Source organism: Scyliorhinus torazame, chromosome 18, assembly GCF_047496885.1.
Source record: "Scyliorhinus torazame isolate Kashiwa2021f chromosome 18, sScyTor2.1, whole genome shotgun sequence".
In the NCBI taxonomy this organism is placed as follows: domain Eukaryota; kingdom Metazoa; phylum Chordata; class Chondrichthyes; order Carcharhiniformes; family Scyliorhinidae; genus Scyliorhinus; species Scyliorhinus torazame.
The window spans coordinates 20,441,648-20,461,595 of NC_092724.1; the positions used below are offsets into that span (position 1 = coordinate 20,441,648).

The 19,948-nt window shown below is 49.2% G+C and overlaps 1 protein-coding gene across 3 annotated transcripts in view; it reads left to right on the forward strand.

The window, feature by feature from the left end:
• LOC140395017 (uncharacterized) overlaps positions 1 to 18,358 on the forward strand; it is a 43,393-nt gene extending 25,035 nt beyond the window's left edge. Inside the window, exons 3-5 of one of the 3 annotated variants that reach the window (XM_072482328.1) lie at positions 6,691 to 6,738; positions 7,781 to 7,932; positions 14,710 to 18,358. In XM_072482328.1, the coding sequence (XP_072338429.1) occupies positions 6,691 to 6,738; positions 7,781 to 7,932; positions 14,710 to 14,757 (248 nt within the window). In that variant the 3' untranslated portion in view covers positions 14,758 to 18,358. The remainder of the gene's footprint in view (positions 1 to 6,690; positions 6,739 to 7,780; positions 7,933 to 14,709) is intronic. The other 2 variants (XM_072482329.1, XM_072482330.1) reach the window with 2 other exon arrangements.
• Positions 18,359 to 19,948: the final 1,590 nt, after the last annotated feature.

Here is a 19,948-nt window from a genome sequence, read left to right on the forward strand (position 1 = left end):
GGGGCGGCATGGAAGAGGCTGGTGACGGCGTCTTGTGAGGGTACGAGTCTGGAGGCGCTGGCAACGGTGCCGCTGCCGCTCCCTCCAATGAGGTATACCATGAGCCCGGTGGTGGCGGCTGCCCTCAAAATCTGGGGGCAATGGAGGCGGCACGTGGGGAAGTGGGAGCCTCGGTGTGGAACCACCGGTTTGTCCCAGGGAGAATAGATGGAGGGTTTTCGGGGTGGCACAGGGCAGGGATAAGAAAGTTGGGGGACCTGTTTGTGGATGGGAAGTTCGCGAGCCTAAGTGAGCTGGAGGAGAAGTATGGGCTCCCCCCGGGAAACGCCTTTAGGTACCTACAGGTAAGGGCGTTTGCCAGGCGGCAAGTGGTGGAATTCCCGCTGCTGCCGCCACGCACGGTACAGGACAGGGGGCTCTCGGGGGCGTGGGTTGGAGAGGGGAAGATGTTGGCAACATACCGGGTGATGCAGGAGGAGGAGGAGGCCTCGATGGAGGTGCTGAAAGCTAAGTGGGAGGAGGAGTTGGGGGAGGAGATTGAGGAGGGGACGTGGGCAGATGCCCTAGGAAGGGTGAACTCTTCCTCTTCGTGCACGAGGCTCAGCCTCATACAGTTTAAGCTGCTGCACAGGGCACACATGACCGGGACATGGATGAGCCGGTTTTTTTGGGGGTGAGGACAGGTGTGTTAGGTGCTCAGGGAGCCCAGCAAACCACACCCATATGTTCTGGGCATGCCCAGCGCTGGAGGAATTTTGGAAGGGCGTAGCGAGGACGGTGTCGAGGGTGGTAGGATCCAGGGTCAAACCGGGCTGGCAATATTTGGGGTTGCAGAGGAGCCGGGAGTGCAGGAGGCGAAAGAGGCCGGTATTCTGGCTTTTGCGTCCCTGGTAGCCCGGCGAAGGATTCTTCTTCAGTGGAAGAATGCGAGGCCCCCAAGCGTGGAATCCTGGATCAACGCTATGGCGGGGCTTATTAAATTGGAGAGGGTGAAATTTGCCTTAAGGGGATCGGTGCAAGGGTTCTTCAGGCGGTGGCAACCGTTCTTGGACTTCCTGGCAGAACGGTAGACATTGGTCAGCAGCAGCAGCAACCCGGGGGGAGGGGGGGGGGTCTATTTTATTTTTGTTTGTCTGTATTGGGGGATCCGAGGGGGAGTATATATTTGATCTGTTTGCTATGAGTTTCGGCGGGTGTTAATTTATTATTTATGTCTAGGGGGAGGGGGACACTGGGTTGTTTTGTTTTATATTTAATTCTATTGGGTTCCTTTTACATTTTGTTGTTGATATTTTGTGGAAACTTTGATAAAAATCTTTAAAAAAAAAAAACATCATGTCAAGTGGTACACAGCCACTTCCCATCCCAGGCAGCGGCCCTATAATAAAATGAAGGGTGTGTGAGCTTTAATCAGATTCTGCTCACATGCCAGGTTCCCAAGAGTACAGCGTGTTCTAGACTTGGTTTATTACTATCAGAAAGGAATGCCAACTGTGAAGGGGATGATGGGAGGCACAGGTCACTCCTGAGGGTGGGTGGGGTGGGGGATTGTTGATGGAGTTGGGGCTGGGACCTGAATTAAAATTTCAACCCTCGCTCAGGAAGCCAACGCTGCAATGACCACATGACATCCCTTAATGCCGTTGACCTCTGTTCATCCATCACCCACTGTTCCCGCTGATCCATATCCAGCCTCGGCCTGGCAACAGCCCAATTTTAACATTTTCATCCTTGTTTTCCAACTCCCCTCAATCTCTGTAACCTCGTCTAGCCCCTACGCCCCTCTATTATCTCTCAGCTCTTCTGATTCGGGCCTCTAATCTAGGCCATCTCCAACTTTAATCCCTTTAGTCGCGGGGCTGACCCTTTAGTGGCCTGGGCCCTAAACTCCGGCAGTTCTTCCCTTAACCTCTCTATTTCTCTATCCTCCCTTTAAGACGCTCGTTGAACCTACCTATTTGATTTTTTTGGTCATCGGTCCCAATATCTCCTTGGCCTGGTGTCAAATAATCATTCCTGTGGAGCATTTTACAATGCTGAAGGTGCTATTTAAATGGAGGTTGTTGTTGTTCCAGGTCAGGGTGGTGTGTAAGATGCTGTAAATATAATCAGGGGTAATTAATTCACCAACACGTCTGTTTAGAACAAAGAACAAAGAAAATTACAGCACAGGAACAGGCCCTTCGGCCCTCCCAGCCTGCGCCGATCCAGATTCTTTATCTAAACCTGTCACCTATTTTCCAAGGATCTACTTCCCTCTGTTTCCCGCCCGTTCATATATCTGTCTAGATGCATCTTAAATGATGCTATTGTGCCCGCCTCTACCACCTCCGCTGGCAAAGCGTTCCAGGCACCCACCACCCTCTGCGTAAAAATCTTTCCACGCACATCTCCCTTAAACTTTCCCCTTCTCACCTTGAAATCGTGACCCTTTGTAATTGACACCCCCACTCTTGGAAAAAGCTTGTTGCTATCCACCCTGTCCATACCTCTCATAATTTTGTAGACCTCAATCAGGTACCCCCTCAACCTCTGTCTTTCCAACGAAAACAATCCTAATCTACTCAACCTTTCTTCATAGCTAGCACCCTCCATACCAGACAACATCCTGGTGAACCTCCTCTGCACCCTCTCTAAAGCATCCACAGCCTTCTGGTAACGTGGTGACCAGAACTGCACGCAGTATTCCAAATGTAGCCTAACCAAAGTCCTATACAACTGTAACATGACCTGCCGACTCTTGTACTCAATACCCCGTCCGATGAAGGTAAGCATGCTGTATGCCTTCTTGACCACTCTATCGACCTGCGTTGCCACCTTCAGGGTACAATGGACCTGAACTCCCAGATCTCTCTGTACATCAATTTTCCCCAGGACTCTTCCATTGACCGTATAGACCGCTCTTGAATTAGATCTTCCAAAATGCATCACCTCACATTTGCCTGTATTGAACTCCATCTGCCATTTCTCGCCAATCTATTTATATTTTTGCTGTATTCTCTGACAGTCCTCCTCGCTATCTGCAACTCCACCAATCTTAGTATCATCTGCAAACTTGCTAATCAGACCACCTATACCTTTGTCCAGATCATTTATGTATATCACAAACAGTGGCCCGAGCATGGATCCCTGTGGAACACCACTAGTCACCTTTCTCCATTTTGAGACACTCCCTTCCACCACTGCTCTGTCTCCTGTTGCCCAGCCAGTTCTTTATCCATCTAGCTAGTACACCCTGAACCCCATACGACTTCACTTTTTCCATCAACCTGCCATGGGAAACTTTATCAAACGCCTTACTGAAGTCCATGTGTATGACATCTACAGCCCTTCCCTCATCAATTAACGTTGTCACTTCCTCAAAGAATTCTATTAGGTTTATAAGACATGACCTTCCCTGCACAAAACCATGCTGCCCATCACTGATAAGTCTATTTTCTTCCAAATATGAATAGATCCTATCCCTCAGTATCTTCTCCAACAGTTTGCCTACCACTGACGTCACGTTCACAGGTCTATAATTCCCTGGATTATCCCTGCTACCCTTCTTAAACAAAGGAACAACATTAGCAATTCTTCAGTCCTCCGGGATCTCACCCATGCTCAAGGATGCTGCAAAGATATCTGTTAAGGCCCCAACTATTTCTTCCCTCGCTTCCCTCAGTAACCGGGGATAGATCCCATCCGGACCTGGGGACTTGTTCACCTTAATGCCTTTTAGAATACCCAAAACTTCCCCCTTCCTTATGCTGACTTGACCTAGAGTATTTAAACATCCATCCTTAGCCTCAAGATCCGTCATGTCCCTCTCCTTGGTGAATACTGATGCAAAGTACTCATTAAGAGTCTCATCCATTTCCTCTGACTCCACGCATAAATTCCCTCTTTTGTCTTTGAGTGGGCCAATCCTTTCTCTAGTTACCCTCTTGCTCCTTATATATGAATAAAAGGCTTTGGGATTTTCCTTAGCCCTGTTAGCCAAAGATATTTGCGCGTTTGAGATTTGTCCTACTTTCCCGATATTCCTCCAAAGCTTCATCAGATTTAAGTCGCCTAGATCTTATGTATGCTTCCTTTTTCATCTTAGCTAGTCTCACAATTCCACCCGTCATCCATGGTTCCCTAATCTTGCCATTTCTATCCCTCATTTTCACAGGGACATGTCTGTCCTGCACGCTAATCAACCTTTCATTAAAAGACTCCCACATTTCAAATGTGGATTTAACCTTAAAGAGCTGCTCCCAATCCACATTCCCTAGCTCCTGCCGAATTTTGTTATACTTGGCCTTTCCCCAATTTAGCACTCTTTCTTTAGGACCACTCTCGTCTTTGTCCATGAGTATTCTAAAACTTACGGAATTGTGATCGCTATTCCCAAAGTAATCACCGACTGAAAATTTAACCACCTGGTCGGGATCATTCCCCAATACCAGGTCCAGTATGGCCCCTTCCCGAGTTGGCCTATTTACATACTGCTCTAAAAAACTCTCCTGGATGCTCCTTACAAATTCTGCTCCATCTACGCCTCCAACACTACATGAGTCCCATTCAATGTTGGGGAAGTTAAAATCTCCCATCACGACCACCGTATTGTTCCTACATTTTTCTGTAATCTGTCTACATATTTGTACCTCTACTTCACGCTCGCTTTTGGGAGGCCTGTAGTAAAGTCCCAAAAATGTTAGTGCACCCTTCCTATTTCTTAGCTCTACCCATATTGCCTCAGTGCTTGAATCCTCCATCGTGCCCTTCTTAATCATAGCTGTGATATCATCCTTGACCAGTAATGCAACTCCTCCACCCCTTTTACCTCCCTCTCTATCCCTCCTGAAGCATCTATACCCTGGGGTATTTAGTTGCCAGTCTTGCCCTTCCCTCAACCAAGTCTCCGTAATACCAATAACGTCATATTCCCAGGTACCAATCCAAGCCCTAAGTTCATCTGCCTTACCTGCTACACTTCTCGCATTGAAACAAATGCACCTCAGACCACCTGTCCCTTTGCATTCATCATCTCTTCCCCGTCTACTCTTCCCCTTAGTCACATTGAGTTTATTATCTAGTACCTTACTGGCTTTAGTTGCTGCCTCTTTACTGATCTCTGACTTCCTAATCTGGTTCCCATTCCCCTGCCACATTAGTTTAAAACCTCCCCAACAGTGTTAGCAAAAGCACCCCCAGGACATTGATTCTAGTCCTGCCCAGGTGTAGACCATCCGATTTGTAATGGTCCCACCGCCCCCAGAACCGGTTCCAATGTCCCAAAAATCTGAACCACTCCTTCCCTCACCATCTCTCAAGCTACGTATTCATTCTGACTATTCTTGAATTTCAACTCTGACTGTCTCGTGGCACTGGTAGCAATCCTGAGATTACTGCCTTTGAGATCCTACTTTTTAACTTATTTCCTAACTCCCTAAATTCTGATTGTAGGACCTCATCCTGTTTTTTACCTATATCGTTGGTGCCTATATGCACCATGACAACTGGCTGTTCACCCTCCCCCTTCAGTATGTCCTGCAGCCTATCTGCGACGTCCCTGACCCGTGCACCCGGGAGACAACATACCATTCGGGAGTCTCGTTTTTGACCACAGAAACATCTGTCTTCTCCCCTTACGATTGAATCCCCTATGACTATAGCCCTACCAGTCTTTTTCCCGCCCTTCTGTGCAGCAGAGCCAGCCATGGTGCCATGAGCCTGGCTACTACTGCCTTCCCCTGGTGAGTCATCTCCCCCAACAGTATCCAAAACGGTATACCTGTTTTGGAGGGAGATGACCGCAGGGGACACCTGCACTGCCTTCCTGCTCTTTCTCTGCCTTTTGGTCACCCATTCCCAGTCTCCCTCGCCAACCCTAATCTGCGGTGTGACCAACTCACTGAACGTGCTATCCACGACCTCCTCAGCATCGCGGATGATCCAAAGTGAGTCCATCCGCAGCTCCAGAGTCGTCATGCGGTCTAACAGGAACTGTAGCTGGACACACTTCCCGCATATGAAGGAGTCAGGGGCATCGGCCGCGTCCCTGAACTCCCACATTGAGCACGAGGAGCATAACACGGGTCTGGGATCTCCTGCCATTTTTACACTTTACCCTAACTGATTACAAATATAATATCAAATAATGAATAAGTGAAAGGAATAAGGATTTTACTTACCAATCTCAATACTTACCAATCCACGAAGAGTTAAATTTCTCCCAGCTACTTACCTTCCCGTCAGACCCCTGGACACTGCTCCCGCTGAAAATCTGAAGCTATAACTTGCGGATAAAAGAAGAGGTGGAAGGGTGGGAGGCACTACAAGTGTCGTGTCTCGGGTTTAGCAACCGCCCAACTTAAATAGAGGTAAAAATCAAACACTTGAGCACCTACCTGATTCCCAAGCTGCACTCCGGCTCCCTCTCTCTCTCCCGCTCCCGGAAATGAAGGCCGCTGGAACCTGGGGGCAAGTTTAAATACCTACCTGAATCCCAAGCTGCACTCGCTACGCTCCGGCTCCCTCTCTCTCTCCCGGAAATGAAGGCCGCTGGAACCTGGGGGCAAGTTTAAACACCTACCTGAATCCCAAGCTGCACTCACTGCGCTCCGGCTCCCTCTCTCTCTCCCGCTCCCGAAAAAGTTGTTGTTAATAAGATTGTAATCTATGTTTTACACTTATCTCTGCACTATTCCTTCTTCCTGTCAGCTACTGTTCTGTCCACCAATACAAAGACAACAGAGTTAACGCCAGTGGGTATGTCAAGATATCATAAATCCTTTCCTCTTTTATTTTGTGACACTCTCACACGTCGCCTGACACATCCATTCCCGAGCCCTGTAACCGGGCCACCTCCCCAGCCAGAGGCAGGCCCACCTTTCACTCAAAGGGATTTGGTAAATCAGTGTTCACTCTGCATGAGCTGACAACGCCACTATCTCTGAGAATTGAACCGCCAGCTGACGTCCAGCCTGAACCTGACTGCACACAGCTTCAAATTGTGACCAGGGTCCTCTTTTTATTTTATAAATTTAGAGTACCCAATTCACTTTTTCCAATTAAGGGGCAATTTAGCGTGGCCAATTCACCTACCCTGCACATCTTTGGGTTGTGGGGGCGAAACCCACACAAACACGGGAAGGATGTGCAAACTCCACACGGACAGTGACCCAGGGCCGGGATCGAACCTGGGACCTTGGCGCCGTAAGGCAACAGGGCTAACCCACTGAGCCACCGTGCTGCCCTACCAGGGTCCTCTTTAACCGATTTCATTGGAAGAGATTGTCAGCAGGGTCACAATCTATTCCCTTCATCCACCTCAATCCAGATCTTCCCGGAGTCTCCTCTTCGGCAAAGTGTAAAGACCCAACTCATTTCGTTGATCTCAGTCACTAAGATGCCTGACATTGGGGATTAACCTTGTGGCGTTCCCCTGCACTCTTTCCAAAGTCTCAATGTATGAGGACACCAACACTGTATACAATATTCTAATACCAGGTATTGTACAGGAGAAAATATTGTGTCCAGTCTTGTGATCAATTATCCTGTAAATGTAACCCCAAACATTATTCTCGCTATTATGGAACTGCTCATAAACCTTGTCCTGATTTCTCCACTTGTGTCAATGCCTGAAAGGTCGAGACCTCTCCATTATTTCTTATCACAACATTGCACCTTTCCAAATTAATTTGTCATCCACAATCCCAATTCGCCCTTCACTTGGACTGAATGTGTCTGCATGTGTATGTCACCGTGTGCATTATCTGTCTTATTTAATATTATTCTGCCTTTATTCTAGCTGGTGCCCCCAAACCCCGGACTCTAGGTTTTGGACTAATTGTTCTTATTGTAATCCTGGTGGTAATTTTAATTGCTGGGGTGCTCATTACTGCTGTGAAATATTCAAACCAAGGGAAACCTGAGTTTAAGCGACTTCAAGAATTGCCAATGGTGAGTATGTCAGACCACTGTGTGTGTGCGCGTATGACTTTAGGTATATTTATGTGTTTCGATCTCTGTGGCGCAGTGTGTGGTGTCCTTGCCTCTGAGCCGGAAGCGATGGGTTCAAGTCCCACCCCAGGACTTGACGGCCGAGGGAAAGCGTGTTCATAACACAGTCAAACAACTGGTAAATCAAACTGGGATCAACTGGTAAATCCTTCTAACACACGCCAATGGCAGGTGGTGAGAGTGGGAGAGAATATGACTTCAGGACCCCATGAAGAGTCATATGTGCAGGGAGCTGGATGGTTCAGTATGCAAGTCACACGCAAGCAAGGCAAATAATCAGGAAAGCAAATGGGATTGGGAATATAAAATGAAGTGTGGATGCTACAATTAGTTTTGGTGAGTTTACCCCTGGAATATTGTGCACAATTTCGACTTCTTTCTAAGGAAGAAGGTACTTGCCCTGGACTGGATCTTGGAATGTCAAACAGAGTAAACTAGGCCTACATTACCTGGAGTTTAGAAGAATGACAATGGCTCTCATTGAAACATGAAATTCTTAAGGGGATGGACAAAGTATGTATTGAAAGGCTGCTTCTCCCATGGCTGGAGAGTTTAGAACTTAAGGGTCATTGTCTCAATTGTAATCATCCTTATTATTGTCACAAGTAGGCTTACATTAACACTGCAACAAAGTTACTGTGAAAAGCCCTTAGTCGCCATACTCCGGCGCCTGTTCGGGTACACAGAGGGAAAATACAGAATGTCCAGTTCACGTAACAGCACGTCTTTCGGGACTTGTGGGAGGAAACCGGAGCACCCGGAGGAAACCCCACGGCAGACACGGGGAGAACGTGCAGGCTCCGCACAGACAGTGACCCAAGCCGGGAATCGAACCCGGGTCCCTGGCGCTGTGAAGCAACAGTGCTAACCACTGTGCTACCGTACCGCCCATAGATAAGGGAATGGTCATTTAAAACTGAGATGAGCAGAAATTTCTTCACTCAGAGGGTTGTGAATGGCTCGTCGTTGAGTATATTTAAGTCAGTGACAGGCAGACTTTTGGATGCAGCGGAATCAAAGGATATTGGGTAAGGTAAGAAGATATAGCTAAAGTCAAAGATCAGGCAAGATCTTATTAAATGGTGGAGCAGGCTTGAGGGGCCAAATGACCTCCTGTATAAAAATAATACAGTTCCTATTTCTTATGTTCTAGTCTGTCTGTGCGCACTAAATGTCACAAATTGCACAAAGTACGAATGAGGGATCTTTTCACCCATCTTTCCTTTGAATTCCACTGTCCTTTTGTCCATGCATTGCTCTGTGCCTCTTGCAGTGAAAATCACAAGAGGTCAGATTTTGAGACCAAAATGAGTGATTTAACATGCCCAAGGGAAAGTGCATATTTAAATGGCGGAGTCTGCTTTGACCTGATTCACACACCCACACCCTTGTTGATGTTGGATCTGTTCCTGGAGTTGTTGATTCCAATTCTGGTGCTCAAAGTGTGTTCACTCTGACCTTATATTGGCTACTCTCACGTTCCTGGAGTGTACCGATTGAAGCACCTGACTCAGCACTTCACTGATGCACCTAAACCCTTGGCATCCAGCATTTCTCAACCTAGGATTTAGAAGCTTAGAAGGAATTCAATAAATGCCTCAGCTATCTGTTAAAGTATGCATGACACGTCACAGATATATTCCTCGGCCAGGAAACACCAAGACTGGTTCGACGAGAACGGTGATGGAATCCAGGATCCTCTAAACCTTAAACACAAGGCGTTCCTGAACTGGCAGCTCCACCAAAACCCAAGCGAGAGGAAACAACTCGAGGCCAGGCGGCAACAAAGAACCTGTGACCTAAAGAACAGATGGTGGATGGAAAGAATGCCGGGGACTCAGCAACTCGCCGACAGCCACAATCTGTGTGGCTTCTTCAGCACAATCAGCGACATCAACGGTTCGAGTACCCAGGTCCTACCCCACTGAGAGCCAAAAACGAAGAGGCGCTCATCAAAGACAGGCTGCCAATGCCCGCTGGAGAGAGCACTTCGAGGACCTCCTGCACCACGATGCAGCCCTCGATGCAAGTGCCCTCGACGCCATCCAGCAACACACTACCCACCACCATCTCTGCACAACCCCAGCCCGCAGTGAGGTCAAAAAGCCATCCGAATGACATGAATGCACAACTTTGTTACCCTTGACTGGAAGGAAGAGAGCATGTCGGGAGGTCTCAGAGACACTGTAACTGTGACCGTCTTCAGGAAAGCAGACAGGTCCGCTTGATTGCAGAAATTACAGAACGATTCTCCTCCTGTCCGCAACGGGAAAGGTCATCGCGAGAATCCTCCTCAACGTCTCCGCCCAGTGGCTGAAGAGCCTGGAGTCTCAATGTGGCTTCCGCCCGTCAAGAGGCATAATGGACGTGGTCTTCAGCACGTGACAAATCCTGGAAAAGTGCAGGGAGCGGCATCAACCCATGTACATGACCTTCTTTGATCTCATAAAAGCCTTTTTATTCTTTGTATATTTTCCTTTACACCTCTCTTTCCAATCTGTGTTTGTCTGTCTTGTGTGTGTGTGTGTGTAAGGGGTGGGGTGAGTTAAAGGGTTAGGAACTAGATAATAATTAACCAGCTGTATTTGCTGCCTATTGCCCATAGTTATTGTTATATTGTGGGCGGCCCGGTTAGCACTGTTGCTTCACAGCACCAGGGTCCCAGGTTCGATTCCCGGCTTGGGTCACTGTCCGTGCAGAGTCTGCACGTTCTCCCCGTGTCTGCATGGGTTTCTGGGTGCTCCGGTTTCCTCCCACAAGTACCGAAAGACGTGCTTGTTAGGTGAATTGGACATTCTGAATTCTCCCTCTGTGTAACCGAAAAGACGCCGGAATGTGGCGACTAGGGGATTTTCACGGTAACTTCGTCGGAGTGTTAATGTAAGCCTACTTGTGACAATAGAGATTATTATTATTATAAAAAAGGTTTCTTCATGTCGCTGTTGCTTCTTTCAGGAATGGTCTCCAACTCGTATTTCTCCTGTTCTTATATCACTGTAAAGTGACCTCTGATGTATCATTGGCTGAGACTAGCATTCGATTCACCTATGATGCCAAACACACCCCTTTTAAGAATATTTTTTAGTCAGAACATAACCTTACCAGAGCCAATTAGCCCCATCAGCATTTCATCTGGAATTGGCAAAGTGTTCCTTTCTCACAAGGAGTTGTTTACAAAATTTAGATATTATTTTTAAAATTTAGAGTACCCGATTATTTATTTTTTTCCCAATTAAGGGGCAAATTAGCGTGGCCAATCCACCTAACCTGCACATCTTCTGGGCTGTGGGGGTGAAACCCACGCAGACAGGGGGAGAATGTGCAAACTCCACACGGACAGTGACCCGTGGCCGGGATTCGAACCCGGGTCCTCAGTGCCGCTATCCCAGTGCTAACCACTGCGCCACATGCCGCCCACAAAATCTATATCTTGTTGTTTGGATGGCTCAATGGTTTGACCTTGCTGCCCAGTAACAGACTGTATCATGTCACATGATGATGTGTATAAAGACCTCCACTGATCGTCCAGAGTAACAAATAATGACCATGGATCTTAACTGTGCCAACATGACCGACCCCCCTCCCCCCCTGTTTGGGACAGGGTGAAGGATGACAGATGTTTGTATTTCTGTGTATTGTTGCAAAGATCCTGCACTTTCTATAATGGGAACCCGCAATGTATTATCACATTGTTATCACAGGCCAGGATTTTCAGTTGCCTGAAACCGATATCGTAATCGGCGATCGGGCGGAGAATCCATGTTTACGACCGAATCGGGGGCGGTGCTTATTTTTGGATGCTCCGCCCCCCCCTCCAAAACAGCATCATCGGGGAGTACGCCGCACGCCATTGGGACGGCCTCAGGACGTAACCTGAAGGCCCTCCCCTGATGCTCCGCCCCCCCCGATGGACCGAGTTCCCGACGGCATGGGGGACGTGTGCTCTCAGTTTTCAGGTACCCGGCGTGGCAGCTGCGTTCAGTGCCACCACAGTCGGGGGGGGGGGGGGGGTGTAGCCCGGGGGTGGGGGGGGTGGTGTCCAGGGGGGCACTATCTGGCAGGCCGGGTCCCTGTGTGACTGGCGCCATGCTGTACGGCGCAACCACTGCAGGTCGGCGGCAGGCACACGCACGGCCACGGACTGGGCAATTCTCCAGGAGTTTATATCGGGAAAGCCATGCGTTTTACATGGCGTTTAACATGGCAAAGGTGTGTGTGTGTCAGAGTGTGTGTCAGAGTGTATGTGAGAGGGTGTGTGAGTGTGTGTGTGTCTGTGAGAGTGTGTGCGCGGTGAGTGTGTGTGTGAGTGTGTGCGTGAGAGAGTGCACATGTGAGTGCATGAGAGAGTGCGCGAACGAAAGTGTGAGAGATTGTGTGTGTGTGTGAGCCTCTGAGTATGTATGTGTATGTGTGTGAGAGGGTGTGAGTGTGTGCTCGTGTGAGAGTACGCGTGAAAGTAAGTGTGAGGGAGTGTTTGTGTGTGTGAGTCTCTCTGTGTGTGAATGTGTGTGTTTGCAAGAGGGTGTGCATGAGGGAGTGTGTGTGTCAATATGTGTCTTTGAGAGGGTGTGCGTGAGAGTGTGTGTGAATCTCTGTGTGTGTGAGGGTGTGAGTGTGAAAGTAAGTGTGAGAGCGTGTGTGTCAGAGTATGTGAGTGTGTGTGTCAGTGTGTGTGAGTGTATGCGTGAGAGTGCACACGTGAGTGTGTGCGAAAGAAAGTGAGAGAGTGTGTGTGTGTGAGTCTCTGTATGTATGTGTGAATGTGTGTGTGTGTGTGGGAGGGTGTGAGAGTGTGTGCGTGTGTGAGAGTGCGCGTGTGAGAGTGTGTGTGTGAGTCTCTATCTGTGTGAATGTGTGAGTGAGAGGGTGTGAGAGAGTGTGTGTATGTGTGTGAGTCTCTATGTGTGTGAATGTGGGTCTGAGAGGGTGTGTATGTCTGTGTGTGAGTCTATGTGTGTGAATGTGGGTGTGAGAGTTTGTGTCTGTGTGAGTCTCTATGTATGTGCATGTGTGTGAATGTGGGTGTGAGAGGGTGTGTGTGTGTGAGCTTCCTCCATCGACCCCCCCCCCCATTATTGGCATCTCCTTCTGCCCCTTCCTCCGTGTTTTTCCTGCTCCCCCACAAATATATTGACATTGTTCACTTGGCCACTCGTTTGGAGAGTCAGTTCCACATTCTCACCTCTCTCTGGGGAAAGACGTTTCTCCTGAACTCCTGAATGGATTTATGGACCCAGGTTCTGGTCTAACTCCCCACAAATGGAAACATCTCTACGCCCACCAAATCAAACCCTTTCGTAAAGTTCCTCTCTCAGTCTCCTCCAATTTCTGGAGCAACAGTCGCCAGCCCGTCGAACCCTTTCAATCGCTTGCGAGGTACCTTTGAGATTATTTTCCCGCTTGCTGTCCCCTGGAGGTTTTTCGCTGAGCTTTTTCTGTCTCTTCCTGAAGCCGCTGGCATGGGGGTTGGGGGGAGGGAATCTCTAGCTGTGGTGCCCACGGCATTTTGATTGAGGGGTAGGCCTGTTTCACCAGTCGGCCTTCATTCTTGCCTGTCAACGTTCACATTCCCCAGCTGTGTTCTGGACGGGTCCCCGCCACTGCATTGGAATATCACCATCACCCATTGGTACAATGCTGCCCTCTATCAGCCCCAGCTAGTACTGCACCCATTGGAAAACAAATCAAAAATGGTGGGTCAATTCAAGCTATTTAAAGTGTAGGCCTTCAAGAAAAATATTTCCACACTCCTATTCCAGTCCTGACAGATATATGGCTGATATCTGCATCCCTTCCTCTTGTTTTGTCCCACGCCCAAGGGAGCATCTAATTGTCAAGTCTGTGAACACCAGGACCATTTGATAATTTATAACTGGCAAGGCCCATTTGAGTCTAGCAATATTAGTGCCAAGATTTGAATTCTGTCCTTGTACCTGGGCAAGCTCCTCTTGTACACTTCCGATAATCACATAGAAATTACAGCACAGAAAGAGGCCATTTGGCCAAACAGGCCAATGCTGATGTTCCTTCACAAGCCTCCTCCCAACCTACTTCATCTCACCCTATTAGCATAAACCTCTTTCTCCCTTGTGTATTCATCCAGCTTCCCCTTAAATGGATCCATACTATTCACCTCAATCACTCTCAATGCTAGTGAGTTCTGCATTCTCCCCATGCTCCGTATAATGAGGTTTCTCCTGAATTCCCGATTGGATTTATTAGTGACTTTTTATGAGCCCTAGTTTTGGACTCTTCCCTCAGATTTCCTAGCTACAAGAGTGAGCTTAACATCCAGTAGCAATCCTCCCATCTCTATATGACCCTTGACCCACTGAACCATTCTCCTGACCTCCAAATGCCCCATCCCACACATCCTCATTCCAAACCTCACCGAGCGGAAATTGAGGCCGGAATTTGAACCTGTGGCATGCCTGGCGAGCCGCTGAGATCTCCACTCACATCAGTGGCACTCATTCCGTCCCGTCTTTGCTCCTGAAAAAAAAAAATTGTGTCTCCCCCCCCCCCCCTAGCCCTTATTGATTTGTTTGCTTCTCTGCATGCGTGGCACCCTGGGGACACTTACGTGGGCTGCTCAAGGACAAAAGAAAGAGAAGGCCCCATGCCCATTCCCTTCTTGGCAGGGGTGAGGGGCAGGTCAGCTGTGTGTGACTTATTGGTGAATGAAGTACTTACACCCACCTCCATTTCTTCTTCCAGAACAGCTTAAGTGAAGACGCTCCATTTGCTCAGTTCCCGCCCAAGTAACCCCGAACGTTGGCTTGACTGCATGAGAATGTTCCGGAAAGCGATATGACGCTTGTTTGGCTGTTGGAGTACTGCCTCGCCTCGGTTTATCTCATCTCACTCACTCGTTTTCTTAATGCTCTGCCCATAATCGCACGGGTAACCCTTTATTCACGGAGATGTAACGAGCTCTAACCTTGTTGCTGTAGATAAGCCTGCTCACTCACCTTAGGATGTGGACTTTATATCGGAGATGATAACAAAGAGTTTCTAACCTTACGCATGCGGCCATTGTAATTGTTTGGGTCCTGGGTTGTTGGTGACTATGCATTTTTTCCCACTTTTTGATGTTGCAGACGTAATTTCGTTCTTGAACTTTTAACAGGCTAAAGTTTGAGGCACAATGTTTTCCCTTTGAACACACAAGTGGATTTTTTATTTTGAATGAGGCTTCTATCTTTGACGCACCACACCTGTTCCAGCAACCGCCTGACCAGACGTCAATGGTTGGGTTAGAGCACAGAGCCTGCAATAAAAGCCCCGTTTCACCCAGATCTCCAGCTCGCCTCGATCCCACAGAACATCGCAAAATGCCTCGGGGGCCCCTGAAGCATCTCTTTGAAAGGCCGTCACCGTCGTGAAGTAGGCGAACGCTGTTGCCCACCTGCGCACAGTAAGATCCCACAAACAATGACCACCCGAATGATGGTGAGACCCCTGCATGTTCGCTTTGTGATTTGCCGCTGGTATCTCATCTGCTCGACAGTGACCGTGGGGCACCGGGTGCTAGGGGTGGGGGGAGGACAATTTCTGGCTGCTGTCCTGCAGCCATCTGTACCTGACCCAGCAACAACTTGCATTATATAGAACCTTCAACGCAGTAAATGTTTCACGGGTGCCAGGAAAAGAAAATGTAGATGGAACCAGATAACGAGATATTAAGACATGTGACCAAAAGCTGGGCAAAGAGGGCAGCACGGTGGCGCAGAGGGTTAGCCCTGCTGCCTCACCGCGCCGAGGTCCCAGTTTCGATCCCGGCTCTGGGTCACTGTCCGTGTGGAGTTTGCACGTTCTCCCCGTGTTTGCGTGGGTTTCGCCCCCACAACCCAAAGCTGTGAAGGACAGGTGAATTGGCCGCGCTAACTTGCCCCTTAATTGGAAAAAATGAATTGGGTACTCTAAATTTACAAAAAAAAAGCTGGGCAAAGCGATAGGTTTTTAGGGACATTGGGAATGTGGAGACAGAGGTAGAGAGCTCTGATTCCAGAGCTTAGAGCCCAGGCAGCTGAAGCTACACCTGCCAATGATGGAGCGACAGAACTCAGGGATGCACACACGGTCAGGTTTTAGGGTTGGAAAGGTTTAAGAGATGGGGATGAACATTTCAAAATCAAGGTGATTCCAAACCAGGTGTCCAATGTCAATCAGATAGCACAGGGGCAACGGGTGAATGGGACTTGGTGTGAGTTAGCATTTGGCCTGTCGAGTTTTGAATGAGCTGCAGGGTGCAAGGGAGGAGGCTGCCGGGGAGTGGGTTGGTTTTGTTTAGCACAATCCCCAAAACCGCATCCAGGTTCTTTAAAAGGACCCGTGAGAAAATGGGGACTCACAAAGGGACTGTGGGTCAGAAGGGTTGAATTTAAACTCTGTACGGTATGCTGGAAGGATAGATGAGATAACTTTCATTGTCACTGCAGCCTGAGATAATTCACTTTTTAAAAATAAATTTAGAGTACCCAATTATTATTTTTCCAATTTAAGGGCCAATTTAGCGTGGCCAACCCACCCATCGTTGGACAATGACTCGGGGCCGGGATTGAACCTGGGTCCTCAGCGCCATAGGCAGCAGTGCTAACCACTGTGCTGCCGTGCCGCCCAATCCTGAGATAATTCACAGGCGTCGAATGAGTAAGGACAAGATCCAAATGACTGATCTTAGGTCATTGACGTTGTCTATATGTGTGTTTCTGGAACCTGAGGAAGGAGCTGGGCTCCAAAAACTAGTGATTCGAAACAAACCTGTTGGGACTTTAACCTGGTGTTGTAAGACTTCTTACTATATTCAGTGATCCACCCGCCAATGCTGGCTGGGGGAGAGAATTCGAAACACCGATCACCCTCTGAGAAGAAATTCCTCACGTCCATCTTAAATGGGAGACCCCTTATTTTGAAATGGTGCCCCTAAGTTCAAGATTTAGGAAATAGGGGATGAACGGTTCAAAATTTGCAAATCCTGCTCCTTCCAAACCCATCAGCACTACCACCTCGAAGGACAAGAGCAGCAGATATCTGGGAACCCCACCACCTGGAGGTTCCCCTCCAAGTCATTCACCATCCTGACTTAGAAATACATCGCCGTTGCTTCACTGTCACTGGGGCAAAATCCTGGAACTCCCTCCCTAACAGCACTGTGGGTGTACCTACACCTCAAGGACTGCATGGTTCAAGAAGGCAGCTCACCACCACCTTTTGAAGGGCGACATCCCGTAAATGAATTCAAAAAAAAAAACCTACAACCAAACTTGTTGTGTATTATCTGATTAAAGAGGTTGTATCCTTCCGTACTCCTAATCTCCAACAAAATCCTCAACATCTGTGTCAATATAGACTGCATGATAGCGGAGCAGAATTCAGCCATTCGGCCTCTCGAGTCTGCTTCACCATTCAATCATGGCTGTTATGTGTCTGTAACCATCACCTCAGCCCAAACCGTTAGTAATCTTTTTTGGCAATCATGGGTGTTACACACACTGTGCTTGACAAGGTGTAGGTTTGTTGTATCTGGTCAGTACGCATTCGACCTCACTCTGCCATTACCTCACATCCAGGGATCCTTGCATCTGTTGCCCCCGAGGTGGATTATCATCGGTGAGTGGAGGCTTTGTGACATGTTGGTTTTAAGGCACTTTCGGCACATCCCGAGTTTCTGAAGGTTCTATAGAAATGGGAGGTTGCACCAATGGACCAGGCTGATAGAACTTCCCCCAGAAACAGGCCTCTGAGTCAGTGGAAGGCCAGACACTGACGGCTGCAACTGGAAAGAGCTCTTGGGGCGGGTTTCTCCACCCCGCCGATCCAGATTCTCCGTCGGGATTCTCCGTTTCGTCGGCTGGTCAATGGGGTTTCCCATTGTGGGGCAGCCCCAAGCCGTCGGGATACCCCCGGGCACCGGCAAAACGGAGCATCCCGCCGGCGGAGAATCCCGCCCCTTGACTTTAGGAAGATGCCAGCGATGCTGAAAACAGTAATTAGCTGAATATTTGGGCCTTGTGATGTTTCATTGTTTTATTTTTTTCTTAAAATTTAGCGTACCCAATTATTTTTTTTTCCAATTAAGGGGCAATTTAGCGTGGCCAATCCACCTACCCTGCACATCTTTGGGTTGTGGGGGTGAAACCCACGCAGACACGGGGAGAATGTGCAAACTCCACACGGACAGTGACCCAGGGCCGGGATTCGAACCCGGGTCCTCAGTGCCGCTGTCCCAGTGCTAACCACTGCGCCACCTGCCGCCCCGTTTAATTGTTTTATATGGGGAACTTTATTTTTCTTTGCTGTGGGAGAGCTTACTCAATTCCATTTGTAAATCCGACATTCATCAATAAATATCATCTTCATTTCAGTGAGAGCTGGTTATTTGGGAAGAGGGGGAGAATCTGTTTTCTGCCACCTTTGATTCTAATTTTACACGCGCCAACTTTTGTCAATCATCTGCCAACTTCTATGGAAGCACAATATCGAACCTCTGGATTGCATTGGTTTTTTAAAAAATTTAGAGTACCCGATTCATTTTTTCCAATTAGGGGGCAATTTAGCGTGGCCAATCCACCTACCCTGCACATCATTGGGTTGTGGGGGCGAAACCCACGCAAACACGGGGAGAATGTGCAAACTCCACACGGACAGGGACCCGGGGCCGGGATTGAATCCGGGTCCCCAGCGTCGTAGACAGCAGTGCTAACCACTGTGCCCAAGCCTGAGATAATTCACTGGTGTCGAATGAGTAAGGACAAAATCGAAATGACTGATGTGATTTCATGAAACAGGAGGAGGCCTTCCAGCTCTTTTATCCAGTCCGCCATTCAATTGGATCATGGCTGAGATTTAATATCGCGAATCCATCCGCCCGCCTTGGTTCTGTGACACATCGATCCAACATAAATCCATCAAACTTAAGTTTTGACATTTTCAGCTGCTCCTCCATTCCTGCACCTCCCAGTCCCATGAGTTTTCCGGGGGGGGGGGGGGGGGGGGGAGTAGTGAGAGTTCCAGATTTACGCCCCCCTTTGTGTGAGCAGTTGCTCCCTCGCATGACCCCATGTTCCTGTGGCGATGGAGAGGAGGCGGAGAACGGGGGGTGAAATACAATACGGAACCAACCAACATCTCAGCTCCCCCAGCCACGCCACTTTTCTGCCCCGACCCGCCGGCGGGATTCTCCGTTACGCCGGCTGGTCAATGGGGTTTCCCATTGTGGGACAGCCCCACACCGTGGGGAAACCCCCAGGCACCGATAAAATGGTGCATCCCGCCGGCGGAGAATCCCGCCCAGTGTCTTTTCCAGATTCCTGATGTAAACCTGCTATTGGGCGCAGCCGAATGGAGTCTTTAAATGAGCAAAAACAAAGGCTAAATACTGCAGATGCTCGAAATCTGAAATAAAAACAGAAAATTCTGGAAATGCTCAGCAGGTCTGGCAGCATCTCCTGAAGAAGTCAGATTTGACTGGCAATGTTGGGCGGGATTCTCCCCTACCCGTCGGGGTGGGCGGTCCCGGCGCCGAGGAGTGGCATGAACCACTCCGGCGTCGGGCCGCACGGAAGGTGCGAAATCCTCCACACCTTCCGGGGCGAGGACAACGCCGGCGGGGTTGGCGCCACGCCAGCCGACGTCAAAGGGCATGGCGCCGTGCCAACCGGCGCTGAACGGCCTCCGCTGGCCGACGCAAGTTGGCGCATGCGCGGGAGCGCCAACCTGTGCTGCCGTCATCCCAGCGCATGCGCAGGGGGGTTGGTCTCCACACCGGCCACGGCGGAGGTCCACAGCAGCCGGTGCGGAGGGAAAGAGCGCCCCCCACGGCACAGGCCCGCCCGCGGATCGGTGGGCCCCGATCGCGGGCCAGGCCACCGTGGGGGGCCAGATCCCCCCCGTGCCCCCTCCGAGGACCCCGGAGGTCGCCCGCAAAGTCAGGTCCTGCCGGTAAGTACCTGGT